Source organism: Pyrgilauda ruficollis, unplaced genomic scaffold (assembly GCF_017590135.1).
Source record: "Pyrgilauda ruficollis isolate IOZ18807 unplaced genomic scaffold, ASM1759013v1 scaffold93, whole genome shotgun sequence".
Lineage (NCBI taxonomy): Eukaryota > Metazoa > Chordata > Aves > Passeriformes > Passeridae > Pyrgilauda > Pyrgilauda ruficollis.
The window spans coordinates 3,666,564-3,688,198 of record NW_024531377.1 but is presented as its reverse complement, the minus strand read 5'-3'; the positions used below and the strand labels follow the sequence as shown (position 1 = coordinate 3,688,198).

Below are 21,635 nucleotides of genomic sequence, written 5' to 3'. Positions count from 1 at the left end.
CCTGCAGCAGAGGACACCAAGCCCCAGCACTCCTTGCCTGCAGTGCCCTCCTTTACCTCCTGTCTTTAAATGATGCAGAAAGTCTGCTAAGGACTTTCCTGCTGGAAGGACTCAGCAGGAAGCAGGTAATGCAACCTCTCTTGTTCATCCACGGGACTGATGTCCAACGGGTAATAAAACCACAGGCTCCTTTCTCATTAATCCCTAATTATGCTCTCTCTCACTCACAAAGCACTTTCTGTCATTAGCAGAGGAAAGCTGAGAGCCTGCCTTTAACCTTCACATGTTGTGAGGAGACAGACCTGAACACCTTGCTGTGATCTTGCATAAAACATCTCCTTGTGCTGCCTCTCAGGGGCTCCTGGAAAAGAATCTCCCTTTCCTCAGTGCAAGTAAAAAGCAAAACCTCTAGAGGAGCGCAGCATCTGTAGAGAGAGGCTGGAGATGTCCACTGGATGTGACACACAGGATCAGGCTTGTCCCTGCCCTGCTCCAAGAGCCCTGTGATGGACCAAAGAGGCCTGAGCCAGCTGCCCTGCCCCGGGTCACTCATCCCAGTGCAGGAGTAGAGAAGGAGACCAGACTATTCCGAGAGCTTCAACACCTTAATTTAAAGCCAGGCTGGGCATGGAGGCTGAGGCATCCCACGTTCTGAGACCACACAACATCTTTCACATGGTGCAGGAGCAGGAACTATGAGAGAGCAGAGATCACAGCTGAACATCAGCTCCCAGCTCTGTCAGACAAAACCCCACCAAATCAGTAGGATGAACTCCTGGAGGGTGGGGGTGCTGAGCACATGGTAGGGACAGGCCCAGGCAGGCCCCTGGGTTGCTGTAGCTGGAATATCTGTGCCAGCCCTCACTGCTTCTGGCAATGTGGCATTTGCTGTCATTATCCTGCTGCATCCTGAGCTGTCCTGCCCTTATCCCAGCTAAGGCTTTGGGGGCCAGGAATAATACCTGTCCCAGATGGACATGCAGCTCCAAACCCACAGGTGAGTGTTAGAGCCTGGTGCCAGACCCAGCCCTGGCTGTAACAGTGCCTGTGCTCTGTCCCTACCCTTGGCCCACATCACTCACAGCATCTCTGATAAGAGCACCAAGGCCACCTGAGGGCTGTTGGTCAGCAGATCCTTTCCCAGGTGCTCCTCTGGCTTCCCAGCTGCTGGCTGAAGCTCTGGGATCCTGTGGGATGATGCTCCATGTCCCTTCGTCCTTGTGTTGGCCATGAGGACCTCACATTCTTCATGCAGATGAAGGAGCTGGCAGGTGCCCACAGCAGAGCCCAGTGTGGGTGAGGAACTGGACCCAGTCTGTCTCTCCTTGTGTGGCTCTCCAGACACAGACAGGCACAAGGAGCCTCAGTATCAAGCAGTCCTCAAGTCCTGCTTTGTGAACTTGGCCAGCACAGCCTGATCCACATAGGATAATGGCTTCAGGATCATTATTCTCCTGCTTCAAGCAACAGAGGGTGTCCCAAAACCTTCTCATCTCTTACTCCTGGGAGGTAGAGAGGAGAAGGAAGGTATAGAGCAAGAAAGGACTCACAAAAGTTTTGTTTGCTGCCAAGACAGGTTTAGCTCATTTCCTTTAAATGCTGGTTTTGCTCCTGCAGGGACTGGTGTTAAGGCATGTGAGGAACAGCACAATTTCAGATCCTGACCTGCCCATGTCCAGGACTGTGCATGTCTGTCTGATCATCAAGTGCCAGAAGGTTTCCCTGCTGTGACCTTGAGACTGACCCACTGGCTGATCATTTGTGCCCATCACAAAGCACCAAGAAAAGCCCTGGGAAAGTGGGGACCTTTGCTTAGGTAGCTATAAAAAGGGCACTTGAATGAAGTGAGTTCAGAGCTGAGTTTCAGAGAGCTCTTTGAAGAGCACTGGCAGGGGGTGCAAAGCTGTAGGAAGCAAACCTCGGGACCTACCAGCAGGCAGAACAACTCCACTTGAATAATTTTAGTGGATGATCGGGAAGGGAAACTAACTGTGCCAGTGGGGAGGGGGATGATGAGGCAGCTCCTGGCCAGGAAGGTGAGGAAGCACCTGGCTGCCAGGGAAAGCATGGATTGCATAAGGCAGCACTGTTACAAGTGATTTTGCGAGCTTCCCTGGAAAGGTGGATAGCTTCCCAGCCTGCCAGTGGGAATCTTACTGACAGTGAGGGATTATTCTATCCTTAAAGAACTCAGGGTCTTGCACAATTGCCAGGAGAAGAAGCAGGAGGAACCATTTGCATATCTTTAAACACAGGACATCAAGTGAGAAATGTGAGCAGACAGGGGACAGCACCCCGAGTAGCTACAGGGACACACAGGCAATGGCAGCATTGGTGGGCAGCCTGTCAGGTAAGAACAGACTCTGGGGGCAGTCCAATGGCCCTGCTGGGAACCACCCTATGGTGGATGTTCTTTCTCTTCTCACTTTCTCAAAACACATCTAAGTAAAGAAGTATTTTAACACAGACCTTTCCCTCCAGTCTCTAAAACAGTTTTACATGCTCCCAACAGCTGCATCCAGCACTGGCAGGAGCCAACACCTTCCCTAGCACCTCTGTCCTGTTATCCCTAACATTTCCCTCCTCTTTGGGCTCAGTGTTAATCTACATCCCTTCCCCTGGCTGACTGGACACCCAGCTGTTCAAAGAGCAGAGCAAGCCTTGAAGGAAGGGGAAGAAATAGTGCAGGGGGGCAGAGGGCAAGACCCAGCAGCGATGTGAGTGCCCGGTTACAGCTCTGCAGAAATGCATGCCTCCTGCTCCTCCCACAGCATCTCCTCGTGCTCTCACACCATGCAGCAGCCCCTCCTCCTCTGCTACCCGTCCTGGGGGTGCAGAAGCAATACTGAGGCCTGAGCCCCTTTAGCTCTTCTCTCTGATAAAGCTGGAGGTGCTTCTCTGCTCCCTGGATCCGTGGGTGAAGGAGCCCTCACCTTCTCCCTCAGACAAGCAAGATGGAGAGAGAAATGCAGGGAAGAGGTTTCTGACCACCAAAACCTTTACACTTACCTGCACCTGCACATCTGCCTCTCTCATGCATGAAGCATCTCAGATGCAGCAAACACTCTCCCATCTTCTATTGAGAGCAGCAATGCCCACCTGAGAAAAAATCCTCCTAGACAAAGACCTTGAGAAAAGGGGATGACAAACCATCTGGAGGCCCTATGTAACAGAACAAAGACATCTACTTAAAAACTCAGGGCCTGATATCAGCTCTTGATAAAACTGCTTGCCCAGCAAGGACAGAGGCAAACTCCCTCTCCCTCACATGCTTCAGCCCAAACCCTCCAGGGTGACAGTAACCCAACCATGTTATAAGCACAGACCATGCTCCCTGCTCCCAGGAGCATTGTCTGGTTGAGATTGCATGCAGTGTAATTCAAAGTTCCTATTTCCTCAGGAAATAAGACCATTTTCCCCCATTATATGGAGCTGCAAAGGTGGGGTTTGGGGCAGCTGGAGGGTGAAAGCTTTGGCCTCCATTACTAATGTTTCCTGTAAGGACAGGTAAGACAGAGAAATACATTTTTTCATTGCATATTTGTGAGGAAACCAAGAGGAAGAGACAACCACCTTTCCAGAGTGACAAGCCACTCATTTTGACTTTGGGGAAAGGATTTGAATGCCCTGAGCATACACAGACATGGCCAATTATAATTTCCAGCTGCAGAAACTGCTACTGGGGTCTCTGTTTCTTCTTTCTGCCACAGGATACCTGCTGGAGATGTGGGTATTTCCCTAGAGCCAGCACAGCCAGGCTATTCTCATTGGGTAATGAGGAGCTGAGAAACACAGCCCTTGTGCCTCCACACTGGATTAACACTCAAGCAATGGAGAGAGAAATCAAGGGGCCTGTGACCTGAAGTTACACTAAAGAAAGGTCCTCTAAGAATGTGAACCTATGTGAAACTTGCCATAGATGGTTTCTTGTGTCAGTAATTACATGGGAGGTAACAGAATACAGCTAAAATGGAGGACTTACCCACCTATCACTACCCAAGACAGGTTATTCTTCAGCAATCCTGGTTAAGCAGCACAGCAAGGCTAAAGCTGAGCTGTAGTTCTTGCACACTCAAAGGTTTCTGTGCCTTCTTCACATGAAGAAGCTGGAAGGGAGGGTAGAGCCAGACACCCCTTTCCAACCTCCCATGGAGAGATGGAGGGTTCTCCTCCCTCAACAGCCACAATCCACAAGTCAAGCATGGAAACAGACAACAGTCTGCCCGAGCCAGCCAGCCATGTCATTGGAGACAAGGTTTGTTCCTTACAGTGCAGTAAAAAGAAAACAGCAAAATTAAACACATGCAATGCTTCAGGTCTTTATTGTTGCTGTAGAGTAACTGGTACATGGTTAAAACATTCTAATAATATCATCAGTGAAATCTGAAAACTAAGGCTTTCTGTAGGTTTGTAGTGTCCTGGTGTTTCCTTTCACACAGTGCACATATAAAATCAAGTTATCAAAACACAGATCTTTTTTAAACAACACCGATTGATGAAATGCACAAAACTAGGAACTACATTTCCTATGATTAAGACAACACCTTACAGACCAGCTTTGGGCCTTGCAGCTTTGAAGTCAAGAGAAAAACGTCTTGGTCTGACATCCCGCTACCCAGATGAGCCTGATGACACAGAGACAGCACGGTTTCAACCTTCTGTTCTGAGCGAGAGAAAGAAACCCCCTGATGCTGATGAGGAAACATTTGATTGAGCAAAGGGGAGCAGCCTCCTTAAAGCAGAGCATTGATCCCAAACAATGCATGCAAGACCCAGCAAGACTGCAGGCCCTGCAGACAGAGCTCAGAGGGGCAGCTGCTGGCACTACAAGAGGAGGTGAACTGGGACAAACCTGCTACTGAGATGAGACCCAGAGCCAATCCATGTCCCATGGAAGAGGGCTATGGGACTCCTGGAGGACTAGCACCTTTATCCCAACAGCACTGAAGAATTATCCAAGTGATTCACCCAGCACAGAATCACAGAATGATTTAGGTGAGAACAGATCACTGAGTCTAACTGTAAACCCAGCACTGCCAAGTCCACCACTAAACCACGTCCTTAAATGCCAACTTTGTGATCTTTGAAAAGGGAGACAGGCTAGAAACAAAGTAGTCTCCAAGAAATCTGTGCATCAGAACCTTTTGATTAAAAAGCTACATTTTCACCAGAGGGGAAAAAAGCATTCACAGAAAAATCCTTCCCCCATTCCTTAATCACTTTTTAAATAAAGAAGCTTCTCCATCCATAAAACTTTTAGTTTTTATTCAACATTTTTCCCATCTTGCATTTCTAATTGATCTGAAAAATGATGCACATAATCTAAACATCTACATCAAACATATGGAGGAGGATTCTTCACTTACCACTCACTCTGCATCATGGAGTTGGGCATTGCAAATATGACATTACCAGCTGAAAAGCAGATTATTCTTCCTCTTTGATCCAAACACATGAGGGAGGAAGATGAATGACAGATTTTGCAGGATGTTTTTACCACATTACAGTAGGCTACATGTTTGACTCCAGCTGGGAAGAAATCCCTTGTAAGGGTCAGTGATGGATTGCATTGACTTCATTTTCAGAGCCCAACTTGAATTACACAGAGACATAAATCCTGAACCGTGCCATGACCAAGACTCACACTGATGTTCCTGGACATCTGATGACACCACAAAGTTCTCTGAACGACCAAGAAAAGCATAGCTGGTGTTTTATGTCACCAACACATGGAACCTGTCCTCTGAAGTCACTCCTGAAGATGATGTTAAGGCTATTGGAGTAGGCTGGCTACGGTTACTCCTGGTATGAAAGCACAGCTGTGGCTCAGGACAGACTGGAAGAAGCCTTTTAGGTCTCTTCTGCATTAACCACAAATGAGGTTTTCAGATTTTCCCTTGCAGTGGGTTACCTGAATGTGCAGGGTATTGGTTGAAGAGAAGACAGGCTATGGAAGTTTAAGCTGCAACCATGCCTGTGAGATCACAGAACTGCTTTAAAAAAAGACCTCCTTCCACTCATGACAATGCAACACCGGTTGTCAGGTACACAAATACAAACACGAAAAAATCATTAAGCAATATAACTCTAAATATAAACCTACTTTCATTTATTTTTAAGAAAAAAGGGATTTAAAAATTTGGAGTAAACCAGATGGCTTCAAGTACTTTCCGCATAATAAACAATTAGTTATTATAAGCACAGATTAAAAAAGACCTGTCACCTTGCAAGGGACAGTTGAATAGAGGCTGGTGATTTGTCCAAAAAATGGTCTTTAAAACAAACTCATTAGACAACATGCTTAGTGTTGTAATTTAGGAGCAAACAGGTGTGTCCACCATGCCAGCCCAACACTTGAGACACGCAGCACAGTACGAGGTACAGTTTGCACTCTGGACTTTCACATTTCACATCAACACCACCCACCAAACAGAGCCAGGCCATCTGGGTCCAGCTCAAACAAGCCCTCATGCAATAAAAAACAAATATTTAGTAAGTCAGGAAGGTTTTGCAGCAATGCAATTGTTCAATTTGTCTAAAATTTTGGAGGTTGCAAAACAATTCAACCTGAAGACTTGAAGTATCTCCAAAGTGCTGGCAATGTATTTGTCTTTTTCTAGGTGAGCATGAACATTACTTTTATTATATATGACAAGGGATGCACTTCAAAGTGCCTTGTCTGAGTTTAAGACTTCAGGTTTTGTGAATGTCATGAAAATAAGGGAAAGTACCAAAAGTCGTGAAGGAGGTTGAGAAAGTAAGGATGTCATCAGGAAACAAAGCCAGTATGCAAAGGGAAGATGCAGCTCTTCCCTGTGCTAAGTCCAAAAAACTCACACCCAGCTCTTCCCTGGGCTAAGTCTAAAACTCAAACCCACCTCTTGTACCACCAAGGAGAGAACTGTTGCACTTCAACAGGTCTGCCTGACATGCAAGAAACAAGCAGTCGTCCTGCTTGTGTACATGGACACATGAAATGCCAAAGGAAGCAACGTGAAAACCAAAATTAATACTACGAAAAATTTAAAAAAGAAAAAACCTATCTTTCCTACTTTGAAAACTAAATAAAATGTTTTCAACCAAAGAATGTCTACGAGGATACAAGGAAGCCTTTTTTATAAGCATTTTCCAGTTACTCAGAGACAAACAGCTATTTTTGCCTCTGTGAGAAAAAAATACCAATAAACCAACAAAAAACCAGCTCCTCTATCCTGCAGCTCTGCATACTACAGTAGGAACAAGTCTCCCACAGCTAACAGGGAGACTAGAACAGTATGAAACAGTGAGAGATAAAAACTTAACTGCACAGGTCTATTAAATAATCAGCACTGGAGGCAGAGTGAGCACTGTACTGCTTTCTGCAGTATGACACAAGACTGCAAGGCATAAAAATCCTCCTGAGTGACCAAGCCAGAATAGTTGAATAGGTGGTAGGTTCAGTAGTGTTTGGAAAAGCTTATGCAAAAATATTACTACAAAATAAGTTTGAGTATTTTAAATAGAAAAAAGAAACAGAACAACTTCTCCTTCAACTTTCATCAACCATCAAAACTTACCAGTTTTCCAAATTCGGTGCTAACTTCACACCAACGTGACTCTAAAGAAATCATACATCTGCCTCTCTTTGCTGAACTGTTTGGGTTTCTACATGAAACTTCAGTGCATGTCACATTTATTAATGTCCTTATGATTGTTCAGTAATCCAGCAATTTGTTTCTCAATGACAGCAGAATGCAGCTGCTAGCTGCTTGTGAGAGCAATGTTGAAATTACATTCAGAGATTAAAAACTACCATTTTCACGCGTAGCAATAACTAACATTTTTCCTTCTCTTCACAGAATCATGTGCAAACGTCTAACAATGGCGATAGTAAAAGACACTTCTCATGCAAAAATTGTTCCCTGTGCATAAAATTTGCAGGGCATCCCAAAACTACCCTTCCTCTACCCCAGAACTAATTGATTTTTACTTTCGCATCATGAAATTTCTGTTGCTTTTTAAAATACTGATGGCAAGCAAGTTCAATGAGTTCCAGCCCACCAAATATCTTTTGCTGCACAACGAAAAAGACGATCATGGCTGCAAAGTACCACTGTGCAAAGCTGTACAGGTAGAGCAGCACCAGCATTCCCAGCGGGAACACCGTCCAGTAGAGGAGGGAGGCGCACTTCACCGCCAGGACCCTGAGCTCGGATTTGCAGGGTGGGACAATGCTTTGCCCAGCTGCACTGAAGCATCTTCCACCTTCGTAGAAGCGCCGCAGTCTCTCCTCCTTCTCTTCCCAGCGCTGCCGGCACCAAAGCTGCAGCTCCTCCTTGGAAGTGGGCACTGTCTCTATGGGGTATCTCTGGACGTGGAAGTGAATCTCCTTTGGGAAGTTTCCTTTCAAAAGGTGCTTCTCTGTCTGAGGAATGTTTTGGGGGTACGCCACGGTTATGTCATGGATGGCATCGAGGTTGTCACCTAGAAGAAAGGTTTGGGGGAAAAAAGGTCAATACACATCATGCAACAGTCAGAATACTAATCTGCTTCAAGACATTATTTCTGTCAAAATTATGGCAGAAATCCCAGAAATTCCAGAGATACATTAACTATGCAGACTGTGTTTCATCTGCTAGACTATCTAAAGGCTGAAAGGTCAAACTTTTCCCAATCACTGCCTGTTCTGAATCTGAACAAAAAGCTTTGGGAACAAGATTATACACAGTACAAACTAATGCAGAATTACAATAGTAAGAGAATTAAGTCAAATGTAAAGGAGAGAAGAGGCACATCTGGTCTTGGATGACGAGCACTATATGTGAGTTCAGCTGTTTGGGTAAAGGGAGCACAGCTAACCATTCAAACAGCAATTGCACATTAGAAATTCAAGGGGCTATTGATGAAAAAACCCCTAGCCTTCATTAGCATGCCTGATTGAGCCAACATTTTTGAAAGGATGTCAGTATTGCCAAAGCAGGGCTTGCTGGAGCATCCTTGTACTAAGTGTTTTTACATTTTGCACTTTCTAAATACCGTCTTTATTCCCCAGCCTCTGAACAGACATTCTTTTTAGATTTCATAAAGTGAATTCTGCTAGTGTAAAACTGATCTAAAAATAGGCATGTGGTGCACTGGACGTTGCATAACTGCTAAGTTCTGCCAGCAGTGATTTATGTTGCTGTTTTTATTTGGCTGGCTGGCTCAGGGCAAAATAGAATTGGAGACTAAAAGCTGTCTCCAGTTGCAGCAATTGAAGACTTTTGTTCTCACAGATGATGCCACTTCTTGCAAAGATGATCAAAACCTACTCTTTAGCCCCACTCTTCATTTTCATTTCCTCTCCTTCCCTGGCATTTTAGTTTTCCTTTACAGCCCTAAAAATGACAGGGCCAGAATAGAAAGTTACTTTAAAGGCCATGTTCAAAATGATGTATATAAAGTTCAACTCCAAATATCACAAGAGGGGGAAAAGCCCTATTCAGCCTTTCACAGTATTTTATAACTGTGCTGTCTTGAAGCAATCTCTCTTGGACAGTTTTTTGGTAGGTTACTTGGGGTTTTAAAGAGATTTATATGGCTTCTTGGAGGCCTATCAGAGCAAAACTCAATATTCCATCTTTCGTCTAGCTCTGGGATCACCTCTGAACTGAGCAGACAATCCCTGTGTTCTGCACAGGTAAAACCTATCAGATCTCCTTCCAAGAGATGCCAAAATTGATCACGTCTTAGAAACTCAGCCCTTACGAAGGGAAATAATTGCCAGCCTGTTGCACCTTAGCACAAAACATTTTAGTTTTGACAACAGCTTGCATTTTAACTCCCCTATTCCAAATGTTTCTACCATCAGATTTACAGTCATCCTGCAGGACAGACACCCATCCCTTACTTCCTGGCCCAACCAGGGGAAGGGCTGCTACATAAACCTCCAAGAGATTTCCATATCTTACAATCTCCTTCCTCCTGATCCTCCACAGCTCCCCAGATCTAGTGGAACATAAAACCTACACACTTTACCCCAAAAGGGAGGCTAGAAAAGTCCAGCCTTCCTGATATCCTTGTATCAAGTCTAGTGGAACATAAAACCTACACCAACCTTTTTACCCCAAAAGGGAGGCTAGAAAAGTCCAGCCTTCCTGATATCCTTGTATCAAGAAAGACTTTAATGAAATGAGATTTTGGCCAGATGAATTTCTTGCACATCTTGCAGTCATTCATGTCTGGGCAGCTAAACTATCAGTCTGCCAGCTACATGAACTACCTGAAAAATCAAGGCTTTACACTTAAGGGCCACTGGCATACAGACCACAGGTAATAATCATCAGATCTGCTTAAGACACACATTTTCTGACTCTCTGCAAGCAGGACTGGCAGGACTCCCTGCACTCACACAGCTGGTCTGATGTCTTTAGCATGCAGGAATATTTCTTCCCATGAATTCCTGATCAGAAACAGGAAAGCCTCCACTCCTTTCCTATGGATCCACAGCCTCCCCACACAAGATACCTTCTAGCAGTGCTTCCCACCAGACTGCAGAAGGTCTAGACTACATTATGGCTCCTTAGTCACCCAGAAGAAAGCTCAAAGAGCTGCACAGAGGAGCGTGGATATTACTGCTTCAACATTACACATGGGGAAACTGAGGCAAAGAATGATTACATGGCCTGCTCTGTCCAGCTGGAACCAGTATCTCCTAATTCCAGCTGCAAGATTCACCTACGAAAGTGTATTTTACACAAGAAGAAAAGAAACTTCAAAGGTATATTTAGCATATCTGAAAGAACAGAAATATCAGAAAGAGAGAAGACCAGAATACCAGGTTTAATATGCAAGAGTCCCCTTGCTTGGGTCATCCATATTTAATAACTCCACACAAATGGCAGCCTGAAGCTTTAATTCCCTGGCAAGGCAAGCTACAAGACAATCTGCTGAAAGGAAGAAAAGTCACCATAGCAGACAAAGGTAGACCACTCATGAGAAAGGGACAAAATTCTCTTAGGCTAGGTTTAATCAGGCAGCTCTGAACCTGCGTCCTTTGAGCATTTTTACTGTCTCCTTCCCTGTGAAGTTAGGCTGTTGTCTCTGCAATCTGGAGATATTTAACAACATGCATCTCAGATCCATAGCAAAGTGCCAGTCAACCAGAAAATCAAGTGATCAGAAGTGAAGACACGGGGCAGTCACTGACTTAAGGATGTTTATTCCACCTGAATTTAAAGACCTGCTTCAACAACCTGTTTCTGCTTGTTTTGAAAAAAAATTTCCCCTTGGGAAACCACATCATTCTACATCTCTGGCGGGTCAAAAAAGAAGTAAGCAAACATATCTGTTCACAGCTCAGAGAAGCTGAGGAGAACAAGACACTTCCTGCAATATTTTCAGTGACATCTGAGGGATCATCTTTATCCTGTGAGTATCCATGACCCCTTGAGGAAGGAGTGAAGGACAAGGAAATCAAATAATGTTCAGAGATTTGCATCTGAAATCTAATTAAGCTACAAAACTGCTATTTAGGCTAAAACATCAGGCAGGTAGCCCAGCTCTTCAGGACAAATAGACACTGATTTCAGTAGCTTTACAGTTCCATGACTTTCTTCCTGCAGAAGTAGAACTATGTCTCCTTCGTACCCAAGAATCATATTTTGTCCTATGCTCTATAAGAGCACCTCAGAAAAGGAAAGCTTACTGCAGTGCTCAAGGGTGAATATAAAGTTTATTTCTAACTATTGTTAAGCGGCTGTAAACTGCACAACATGCAGACGATGATTAATCCATGTGGCAGTCTCCATTTTGGGATGACAAAATGCCTCAAAAGCACTATTCTTTAACTTACTGAACTTTCTGTGCCCAATCAAAGTTATTTATAGTTCAGCTCTGTTGATACACGACATTACTTCAGGCAATTACAATGCACAGCTGGTTGCTTTGGGCTCTAGATTCAGAGGTGGCATGGGGAGAACTTGACCAGGCTCAGGACCAAAACACCAGCATCAGAGAAAGACATGGTTTTTAAAAAAACACTTCCAAGAAAAAATGAGGACGTTTTCTTTCACTACACCAGTTGTTCAACTAGAATTTTTATCCTGCAGCATCTGGTAGCCCTGTACAGCTCAGTTTCTGCAACCCCCTGCCCCAGCAAACCTGAGCACACATTCCCAAGATGCTCACACACAATACATGTGCACTATACACTGGCACAGCCAGACAGCATCTTTTATCTCATCACTTATCATAAAACTTTACAACCAAGAGCCTCTTACTAGGTTCAAAATAAAGATGATACAGGCAAACTGAAAATTACTTTTAATTGTGTGTTCAATAATACCATGCCAGCACAGTATTTTAATTCCAGGGGGAAAAACCCAGACTGAATGTAAAAGGCAGGATTAAATGATTTTCAGCTTCCTTCAAACACATTCACAAAGAGAATATTGCAGTGCAGCTACAACTGGAGACAACTGCCAGAGGTGAAGCTCAGGCCTACAGCACAATCCCAAGTAAGTGGGATGGACCCAGCTCCTGGTCCTGGATGGATGGATGGATGGATGGGCCCATTCCCTGTGCTAAAGCTTTGCTTGGGAGCTCAAGCACAGTCTGTTCCTCAGTTCTGACTCACACCAACCACAAGGACACTTGCTTGCTCCTACCCAGCGATGCTGAGCAAGCTCACTGTGAGACAAAGGGATCTGTACAAACCAGGGCCAAATTAATGACTCAGAACAGGAGCTCTGAAAGCCAAAATGACTACCAGTGAGCTAAAAAAGAGCATGGCCCCAAGGCAAATCCAAGCAATGAACTGCTCAGACTCTCAGCAGCCTCAAAGGTGAATTCAAGCCTCCTTGGCATTAACTGGGGTGGCTATTACTCATTTCCATCCCCACCAAGGATCTCAGCAGCCCTAATTTGTCCTACTTGGCTATCATTGACATTCCTTTACACCTCACAAGGATTATATTGGCTCTTTCCCTGCTCTGATCCAGCAGAGAAGATGCTATTCTTAACCAGGGTACCTCACAGAACAGCAGCTGATGAGCTGCTGAGCCACCACGGGGAGAGGCACACGGAGATGCTCTCACAACAGAATATCCATTCTTAAATTAAGCTGCTCTGTTGAAAGTGGAACCTATATGTGAGACTCCCCTCCATCCTACCTCCCAGCTCAATACAACTGCTTTCTGATGCAAAGTGACATACCTGTCCCTTCATTGCACAGCTCCAGATATTTCATATATTTCCAGGTTTCCATGAAACACTGGTTGATGCTCACCCACCTATGCCTTAATATCCTCCACCCTCTTCACATTTCCTTAGGAAACCCAATGGAGGAGGCTTGGCACTTCTGTAAATAAACTGATCAGCAAGATAATGAAAGAAAAGATGGAAAGAAGAAAACTTGTAAGGTTATACAATATCTGTATTTTATGTTAGCCTTAAATACGGATACACTTCTGGACATTGAAACAAAAGCTATCTAAAACTGCTTAATGGGAAATATTATTGTCTTGGCTCACAAGGTTTGAGTGATTTTTCTTTGAGAACACAGTATCAGGAGGGAGCAGCTTCAAGGATTTACAGCTCCTCCTGGGAAGTATCATGCTTGTGAGGATTTAAAACTTCAGGCAGCCCTCTTTAAAGCAGCGGTGTCAGCTGGGGTTAATCTAAATCACTTTCAACTCAGTAGTTATTGAAAATCTTTTTTAGGTAAGTGTAGCAATCAAATAAGCAAACAAAAAAAGACAGAATGATAATGCTGCTTTGATTAACAGAGAAGAGTGATCCTGCATACCAATTCTTTCTGTTCCTATCTGCTTTTCCACTGGCATTGTGATACAAGGAGAGAGGGAGCCCTTTCACCTGCTGACACTAAGGAGTTAAGGACACTGCCCCTCTGGTCCCTGAGGGTGGGAGCCAGCTCTGTCTGCTTTCTGCTGCCCAGCAGGAAGGAAATGTGCTCTGGGTGCTGCATACAGGAGTAGAGGACTACTGGGATCCCATACCAGGTACTTCCAGCCCAGACAGTACAAAGATCAAGAGATGTAAGGACATCCTCACGGCTACCAGCAACCATTAGATGTGCTTACTGCTGTTGCTAAATACATTTAAATCACATAGTTTTGCAGCCTGATGCTACATCTCATTAATATGTAAACAATACCAGTAACTGAAGCTGCTGAGAGGGCGGTGGTGGGGAAGGTCAGATTTGACTTTGAAATCTTTGTAAATACCTCATTTAATTATTCTAAGACCAGAGGAATGTTATCATCATCTAATCTGATCTCCCGAATAACAGAGGAGCTTAGGCACAATGCTTTTAGTTCTGTCATGGGATGTGGTGAGACAGACATCCCCCACTGCCCTAAAGCTTTTAACCATGAGACAAGCAGTTCCCCTAATTAATCAGGGGGGCGTGCATGTGTCTATGTGCATTATTTTTGTACTTCTACTTCCTGACCACGTAACTTGGCTAAATTAGAGACCTGTCTGCTCACAGAGGTAAGTTGTGGTATGATCTGTCAACCTTGGAAGTTGCTCCTGAACAAACTAAACCTACTTAATTGCTGAGATCTCAATACCAAACATGGCTTTTAAAGCTCAAACCCCTTTAGTAGCTCTCTCAATTCTCTTCTAATATTTCAATATACTTTTCAAAGCATGGGTGCTGAAACCAGGAGAATTTTCCAAAATGGCCTCATTAAGTCCATACACAGGCATCTAGTTCTAACATTCTATTAGCTTCTTGTTTTTCCACTCTTACTTGTGACAGAGCCTGAGATTCTCACACCCCAGGCTGGTGTCTGGCTCCACCAGCTGCATGCTGGGCTGCATCCCAAGCACTGTGGCTAGCAGGTCCAGGAAGGGGATTCTCTCCCTCTCTTTCACTCTGATGAGACCCCACCTGGAGTGCGGCATCCGGCTGTGGGATCCCCAGCATTAGAAAGACATGGGCTTGTCGGAATAAGGCCAGCAGAGGCCATGAAATGCTCAGAATGCTGGAACATCTCTGCTACAGACAGGCTGAAACAGTTGGGGTTGTCCAGCCTGGAGAAGAGCCCTGTGGAGACCTCAGAGCACCTTCCAGTAGCTGAGGGGGGCTACAAGAGAGCTGGAGAGGCACTTTTTACAAGGCAGGTAGTGACAGGACAAACAGGAATGGCTTGAAAGTGAAGGAGGGTAGGGTTAGATTAGACACTAGGAAGAAATTCCTTACTGTGGGGGTGGTAAAGCACTGGCTCACGTTGGCCCAAAGAAGCTGTACATGCCCCATCACTTGAAGTGTTCAAGGCCAGGCTGGATGGGGATTGGAGAAACCTGATCTAGTGGAAGATGTCCCTGCCCATGGCAGAGGGCTTAGAACCCAATGATCTTTAAGGTCCCTTCCAACCCAAACCATTCTGTGATTTTATATTCACATTTATTCCTTGAACACACCCCTCCCCTTGCCCTCTCCATTGATAAATTAATAAGGAGGACTGCAGTCAAGCCTGCCAGCTCCCTTCCTCCTCTCCAGACCAAATCAGATGGTTTAATATGGAGTAGTCCAGTTATGCTATAAGAAGTCAGTACTGTGGAAGACCTAAGAGCAGGCCAGGAAGTATCTTATCCTGATCTGCAAGTTAAGATGTATCAAGTGCTAAACTGACCCTTAGGTTGTGGATTAAACTGGACAAAAATGTTGGGCACAGGAATTGAAGCAAAACACAGAAGATTTAGCTCAGAATTACTGCAAGCATTGTTTACACAGCTGTGCTTTGCAGGATACATGCAAGTATGGATTGTGCTGGTGCATTTCGTGTGTTTCAGGACAGCTTACAGCCTCCACTGAGGTTTCACTGATAAAACTCAGCCTTCCCACCTCTCCAGACTTGAGGCCTCTGACCCTGCTGCTGTCAAAGTCACAGCCAGCTGGTCTGAAACACCTCACATGGCTCCTGTCAGCACAAACCCATTAATGACTTCAGGAACCGAGGCTGCCTGTTAAAAGAGGAGTGAATCTCTGTGCAGATGAAGAAGGATGTGCAGGAAAGGGGGGATTCAGCCACAGCAACAGGGAATGATCCAGAGGCTCTATCCACAAGCCTGCCCAGGAGCTGCGGCTCCTCAGTCTTCCCTCCCTGACTCTGAAGGGTTATTTTACAAATTGCAAAGGAAAAGCTGGCTGAGCTATAAATAAAACACAAAAATATGTGGAGAGAAAGGAATGAAGGGATAAAAGGACTGGAATAACAAGTTATTTTCAGTCACTGGAGATGACCAGGCAAAACTGACTCACCACTCTACTCTATCATTCCCAAACTATATTTATCAAATCCAGATAACAAAAATGCCATGTTTATTCCCTTGCCTGCATATCTGCTCTCTCCCAGCCTCCCCTGCTACAAGTCTTGACACACACATATGGGATTTGGTTTTCACAGGTATGTTACAAGTTAGGTAGAAGAAGACATTGCTGTTTCTAGGCTTATAGGACACCACTGGTTTTTCAAACAGAAAAATGATGTTTTATGTAACAGAGATACACTGACACACTGGTATGCAACTTTCCAACTCCTCTGAGCTCAAACATGCATTTCCTGGCAAACAGCCAACCAGCTCAGACGCGAATCACAATTCTGCTTGAAATGAAGATAATTTGCTACACTTCAGTGAAATCTTTTCAAAAAACATCATGTGTACTCTACCATTTTACAATAAGATGTCTTGCTAGGCAGGCAAATGTACCTATATTAGGAAATGGCTGAGTTATTTTTATTTTTAAAAAATGCTTAACTAGTCATCCAGGTATTTCTGGAAAGCTAAGTATCATTACAATTAAGCAAAAATAAGACACCAGATACCCTTAAAATAAATCATACACAAACATACAGAGCTTATACTTATCTATAAAATAACAGACTATTCACCTAATTTTTCTGTTACTTGTTGGACATTTCAAATCCCTGGGAATCTGGGAAAGAAATAATCCAGCCCTGTATGAATGTGCATTTCTTTGCTGTCTACTTGACTGAACAATCTCCCCCCAATGCAGATGAAATTAAGCATCAATCTCTACAACAGAAAACACATTCCTATTTGAGGTAATCCAGTGCTACCAGAATCCAGCTGTTGTATCTGCAATTTCCACTGCCATTTCTGACTGGTCTCACTGAGTTAACAGCAAAGCAAAACACTCTGGAACAGTTTACATACACAACTGTCATACCAATGATGCTCAACATTGCAGGATGTTACTGCTAGGTAAACAATGGAGCTGGCTTAAACCCTGGAATTATTGGAGAAGAAAAGTGGTACATTTTTAAAGATGCAAGCAGTAGCAGTATGTATAAACTGCCATGCTGTAGTACAACAGCATACAAAGGCTTTTGGGATCCCAACTAAAATACAAGGGTTAAAGAGGTTATACTTCCCAATCTCCCTGGTCTTCTTATTAGATGTTACTTAATTCCCTCAATTCTTCCAATACCCCTTGCTCATACTCTTTTCAAATGATTCCATTTCTTTTCTATACTTCTAGGATTTGTCAGCATGTAAAGTAGGAATTTTCTCATCATTTTCTCATAATTTTTAATCACTGCCTTAAATAAACATTTTGCCAAACCTGCAGACTGAGCATGCAACTTATTTTGAGCCTTGTCTTTGGTAAAGTCTACAAAATCAGTGTGAGTCACTGTGACTAGAGGAAACTAATTCACCACAGATACTCAGAAGGAAGCAGCTGTGGCAGTTCTTGCTTGGTAATCAAGACATCGAAGTGCACCCCATCTCCTCGGAAATGCCATGAATTCTTGCTGTCCATCACCCCTCACTTCAGTCCAGTGGAAGGATGGTGCTATGAATAGCATAACACCATCCACTGCTGTACTGCAACAGTGCAATAAGAAAATAAATGATGACTGACAGAGAAAAGACATTTTATTCTTGGCTTCTAGCACATTACAACTATTCTTTTCTATAATTTTAAGGTCGGCTTCCTTTCCTCACCTTACTCGGTGTTTCTCCCTTTTTCAAGTTGCTACAGATGAGTACCCTTCCCTTAATTCAGGGCACTTTGCTGTCTGTCCTCACTACCCACAACCAACCGCTAGAGAGAACTCTTCAGCTGCGCACTGACCTGACCGCCTCCAACCCTGCACCTTCCCACCGTCCCAGGCATCACTCTCAGCCCTCAGCAGCCCCAGGAAGAGCAGTCAGGAATTAGGGGGCAACTCTGATTCCATGCACTATGACAGATTGGCTAGATGATATACCCTGTACCATTACATTTGGGATACACGACACTGAAAACGCATTTTGAGATATTTGATATTACAAATATGGCCCATCCCAAACCAAAACACTAAATGAAAATGTACCCTGCACCAAAAATAGAGTATGAACTGGATATTGAAAAAACACCTGCTAGCTGCCACCTCAAATATTTGGATGGAGTGCTTCTGCAGATGTCCTGAGCCGATCTCTTGCACGCCTCACTGATTTGTGCTATTGCCATTCTTGGTCACAGTGGTTTGTTTTCATTTCTGTGTACAAAGCAGGAGGAATGCAGAACAGCACCAGCAGTTCCACAAGAAGGCACAGTTTCAGCACACAGAAAATAGTGATGCTTATAAGCTCTCTTCAATGGATATATACACTAAAGCCATATCAACACTTCAGTTTAACCTTGATTTTGAAACCCAGGACAAGGATTTTGCTCTGAAAACATTTCATTCTCTGCTGTTAGAAGAACTTCTGTCAGGAGCATCTGTTTTACTATCTGAATTTTCAGCTGAGACATATTTACATAGAAGTTAGCTCATCTATACGTCTCAGGGAGAGAAAATGGTTTGGGGTAGAAAAGCACTCAGGTTTCAACTCAGCAGCAAAGCCCTAGTCATGAAAGAGTCAAGAAAACAGAGCCTTGAACATACTTTAATCTTCCCTTCTTTATTGTAACCCTCTAGATGTAACTTAGCCCTTTGAAATTCAACTCTAACACTGCTAATTCAATTTCCATGTTTTTTTTCCACTGCTGGCTGACCACACAAACCATAGAGCCCCCTGAAACAAGAGTCTACAGCACTGCGCAAAACAGGCATTTAGACCCATGGCTGCCTGCACCAAGATATGAACTTATAGTTTCCAATCCCCTGGTGCTAAAACAGTTTCCACCAGACCATGATACACACAAGTGAACAAATCTTGTTAAATTTAATCAGCCCAGTACTTGGGGGAGCCATCTTAATCAGAAAGGGATTTAATGAAAAGCCGCAACGCCAATGAATACTCTTTAATTACGACTGACTAATATTTATCCACAAAGAGGAATTTGTTTCAGGATTAGTCTGAGACCTGCAAGAAGCCAAAGACATCAATTTAATAATGGAATGCCTAATTAAAGTATAATGGAAACCTAATTGTGATATACTGCTTTGTAGCGCACATGATTTATTTAGAACAATTGCTTTTCACTGGGCTCATTAGGGAAAGTTAAACAAAACACGATAGCGAAAAAGAAGAGGGAAAAACAGACACACTGGAACTTCCAAGATGATTATAATCAACTGATGAAAGACAGTGACATATTTGTCAGATAAAACACTGCCATCCCTCCGCCGGCTGTGATTAAACTTTCTAAACAGGATAATGATTATATAGTTTCTTTCCTCCTAATGACACAGGATCAGACCCAAACCCCATTGCAGCTACTTGGTGGAGCTCCTCTGATGGAAATGAGCCATAACATTGAAGGGTCTAATGGTCTCTGGATCCTCCTCATGCAGAGAAGCCTCACATAACACAAGTACCCTCCCAGCTACTATAAAAGGAGAAAGGAAAACCAGTGCAGACCCCTCCAGCCCTTCCTACCTGTAGGAACTGACTGCAGGACTGACTGTTCCTGATTAGGATGCACTTCTTTCAGAAGGGATGGCCCTACAGGTACCCATGGCACATAACTGAATGTCTCCTCTTTTTTTTTTTTTCCTAAATAAAAACAAAAAGCTGCCCAATCCACTCTCCTTGCAAAACCAAACACCCTCCTGATGGCATCCTGGTGGCACTGGCAAGGCGGTCCCCACAGAACACTGGGCTAGTTGCTACCTCTCCCTTCACTCAAGCCAAGGTGAAGGACATGAGCTGTTTATCCTACAGCACATTTCTAGAGTGTCAGAGCAAACAATGTTTCTCCCCTTCACTGGCAAAATGGTAGGAAAACTGAAGGAAGTGCTCCTCTACCCAGCAGTGCCCTGCAGAAAACAGACACAGCGAGGTCCAGGAGCAAATGAGCTTCCTCTGACAGTGACTGCTGGAGGCACTGAACAATTATCTCAGCTCCAGCTCAGTTATGGTGATGTGAGAATGGCTGTACCAACAGAAGCTGTCATGACAATGCCACAGAAAACAGAAAGGAATGCTACATACCATGGGATGTATGGAAACACAGTACAGTAGGCCTTATGGATGCATGAGGAATTGCAGCAATTTTAAATGCACAGCAACAAAAAGATCTGTCTCTAGTGATAAAGGGATTTGCTAATGTCTTTTCTCAGCTACTGCTATTCATAGAGATGCTTAGAAGAATTACACTAAAGTCAATTCCTTAAATGAAAATAAACAAAGACTGCTAGGAGTGCCTGGATAGTCATTCCTGTGCTGAGATGGACAGTGAATTTTGGGCACCCATCTTGTACTCCTACATGAGTGGTGCTGTCAGTCTGGCAGTCAGAGAAGTAAAAACTGAATTCCTTTTGCAAGGACAGCGAAAGAGTCAGATACAGGCCAGTGGTTCATCTTCAGACCTGGTCTCAGTGTCACAAGAACAAGACTGAAAGAGGCCATTTATCCCAATGCAATGGCCCAACTCTGAGCCAATGTGCTTCTCTGCTCAAGCAAAGACAACCAGGTGTAGGGTCATCCTCTGTGCTTTGTACCTTCTATTAAAGATGTGTACAGCAGTGGTCTGCTGGTTTTTATACTGATCAGAAGGCAAACCCATGCTGGCAGCTGAAGTCACAGATGAGACATGTTGTAAATCCTTCTTGTAGAGGCATCTTTGAACAGAAGTCTAAAATTGGTTTCCTAAAAACATCTGGTATAAACTTCCATTTCTGAACTCCAGTGGAACATTTAACTCCACTGGCACTGCATGCTAGAAAGCTTTGAGAGCACTCATCACTAGTGTTTTTAACATTGCTTTTTAACACAAATATGAGTATGTACATAACTAAACCACAATGAATAGAATCAACTTAGGCAGTTGAATTTATTTCATAGGAATTACAGAAACAAATGGCCTCCAATTTAAAAAGCCCATTGTTGTCAGTACACAATTGTTTTCCTTAAATATTTTAACTCAAGGAAAAATGTAGCCCCCTAAATTTCACACAGTGCATGGAGAGGACAATGCTTAATTAAAGGGAGAAACTATGTGTCACAACAGAAAATCCTTCTGAGCAATGTTTTCCACTAATACTCTTTGCTACACCTAAGACATTTGAGTTCAGAAACAGTTTCCCTCAAAACCACCTGAACAATCATTCTATCTGCATGTTGCTCCCCTAAGGCTTACCACTGAAAGCACAAAAGGCATCACAAAAATCTTCATTCCACAGCTTCCTCCACTGGGAGATCCCAAGGTGTACAGGAACAGCAAACAGATGGGGAACACACACTGGGAGGAC

The 21,635-nt window shown here is 43.9% G+C and overlaps 1 protein-coding gene across 4 annotated transcripts in view; it reads right to left on the bottom strand.

Moving 5' to 3' along the window:
• Nucleotides 1-4,294: 4,294 nt before the first annotated feature.
• The window catches only part of LCLAT1 (lysocardiolipin acyltransferase 1), a 112,662-nt gene continuing 95,321 nt past the window's right edge, over nt 4,295-21,635 (bottom strand). For all 4 annotated transcript variants that reach the window (XM_041489413.1, XM_041489414.1, XM_041489412.1 and 1 more), the window contains one exon: nt 4,295-8,463. In XM_041489413.1, the coding sequence (XP_041345347.1) occupies nt 7,955-8,463 (509 nt within the window). In that variant the 3' untranslated portion in view covers nt 4,295-7,954. The remainder of the gene's footprint in view (nt 8,464-21,635) is intronic.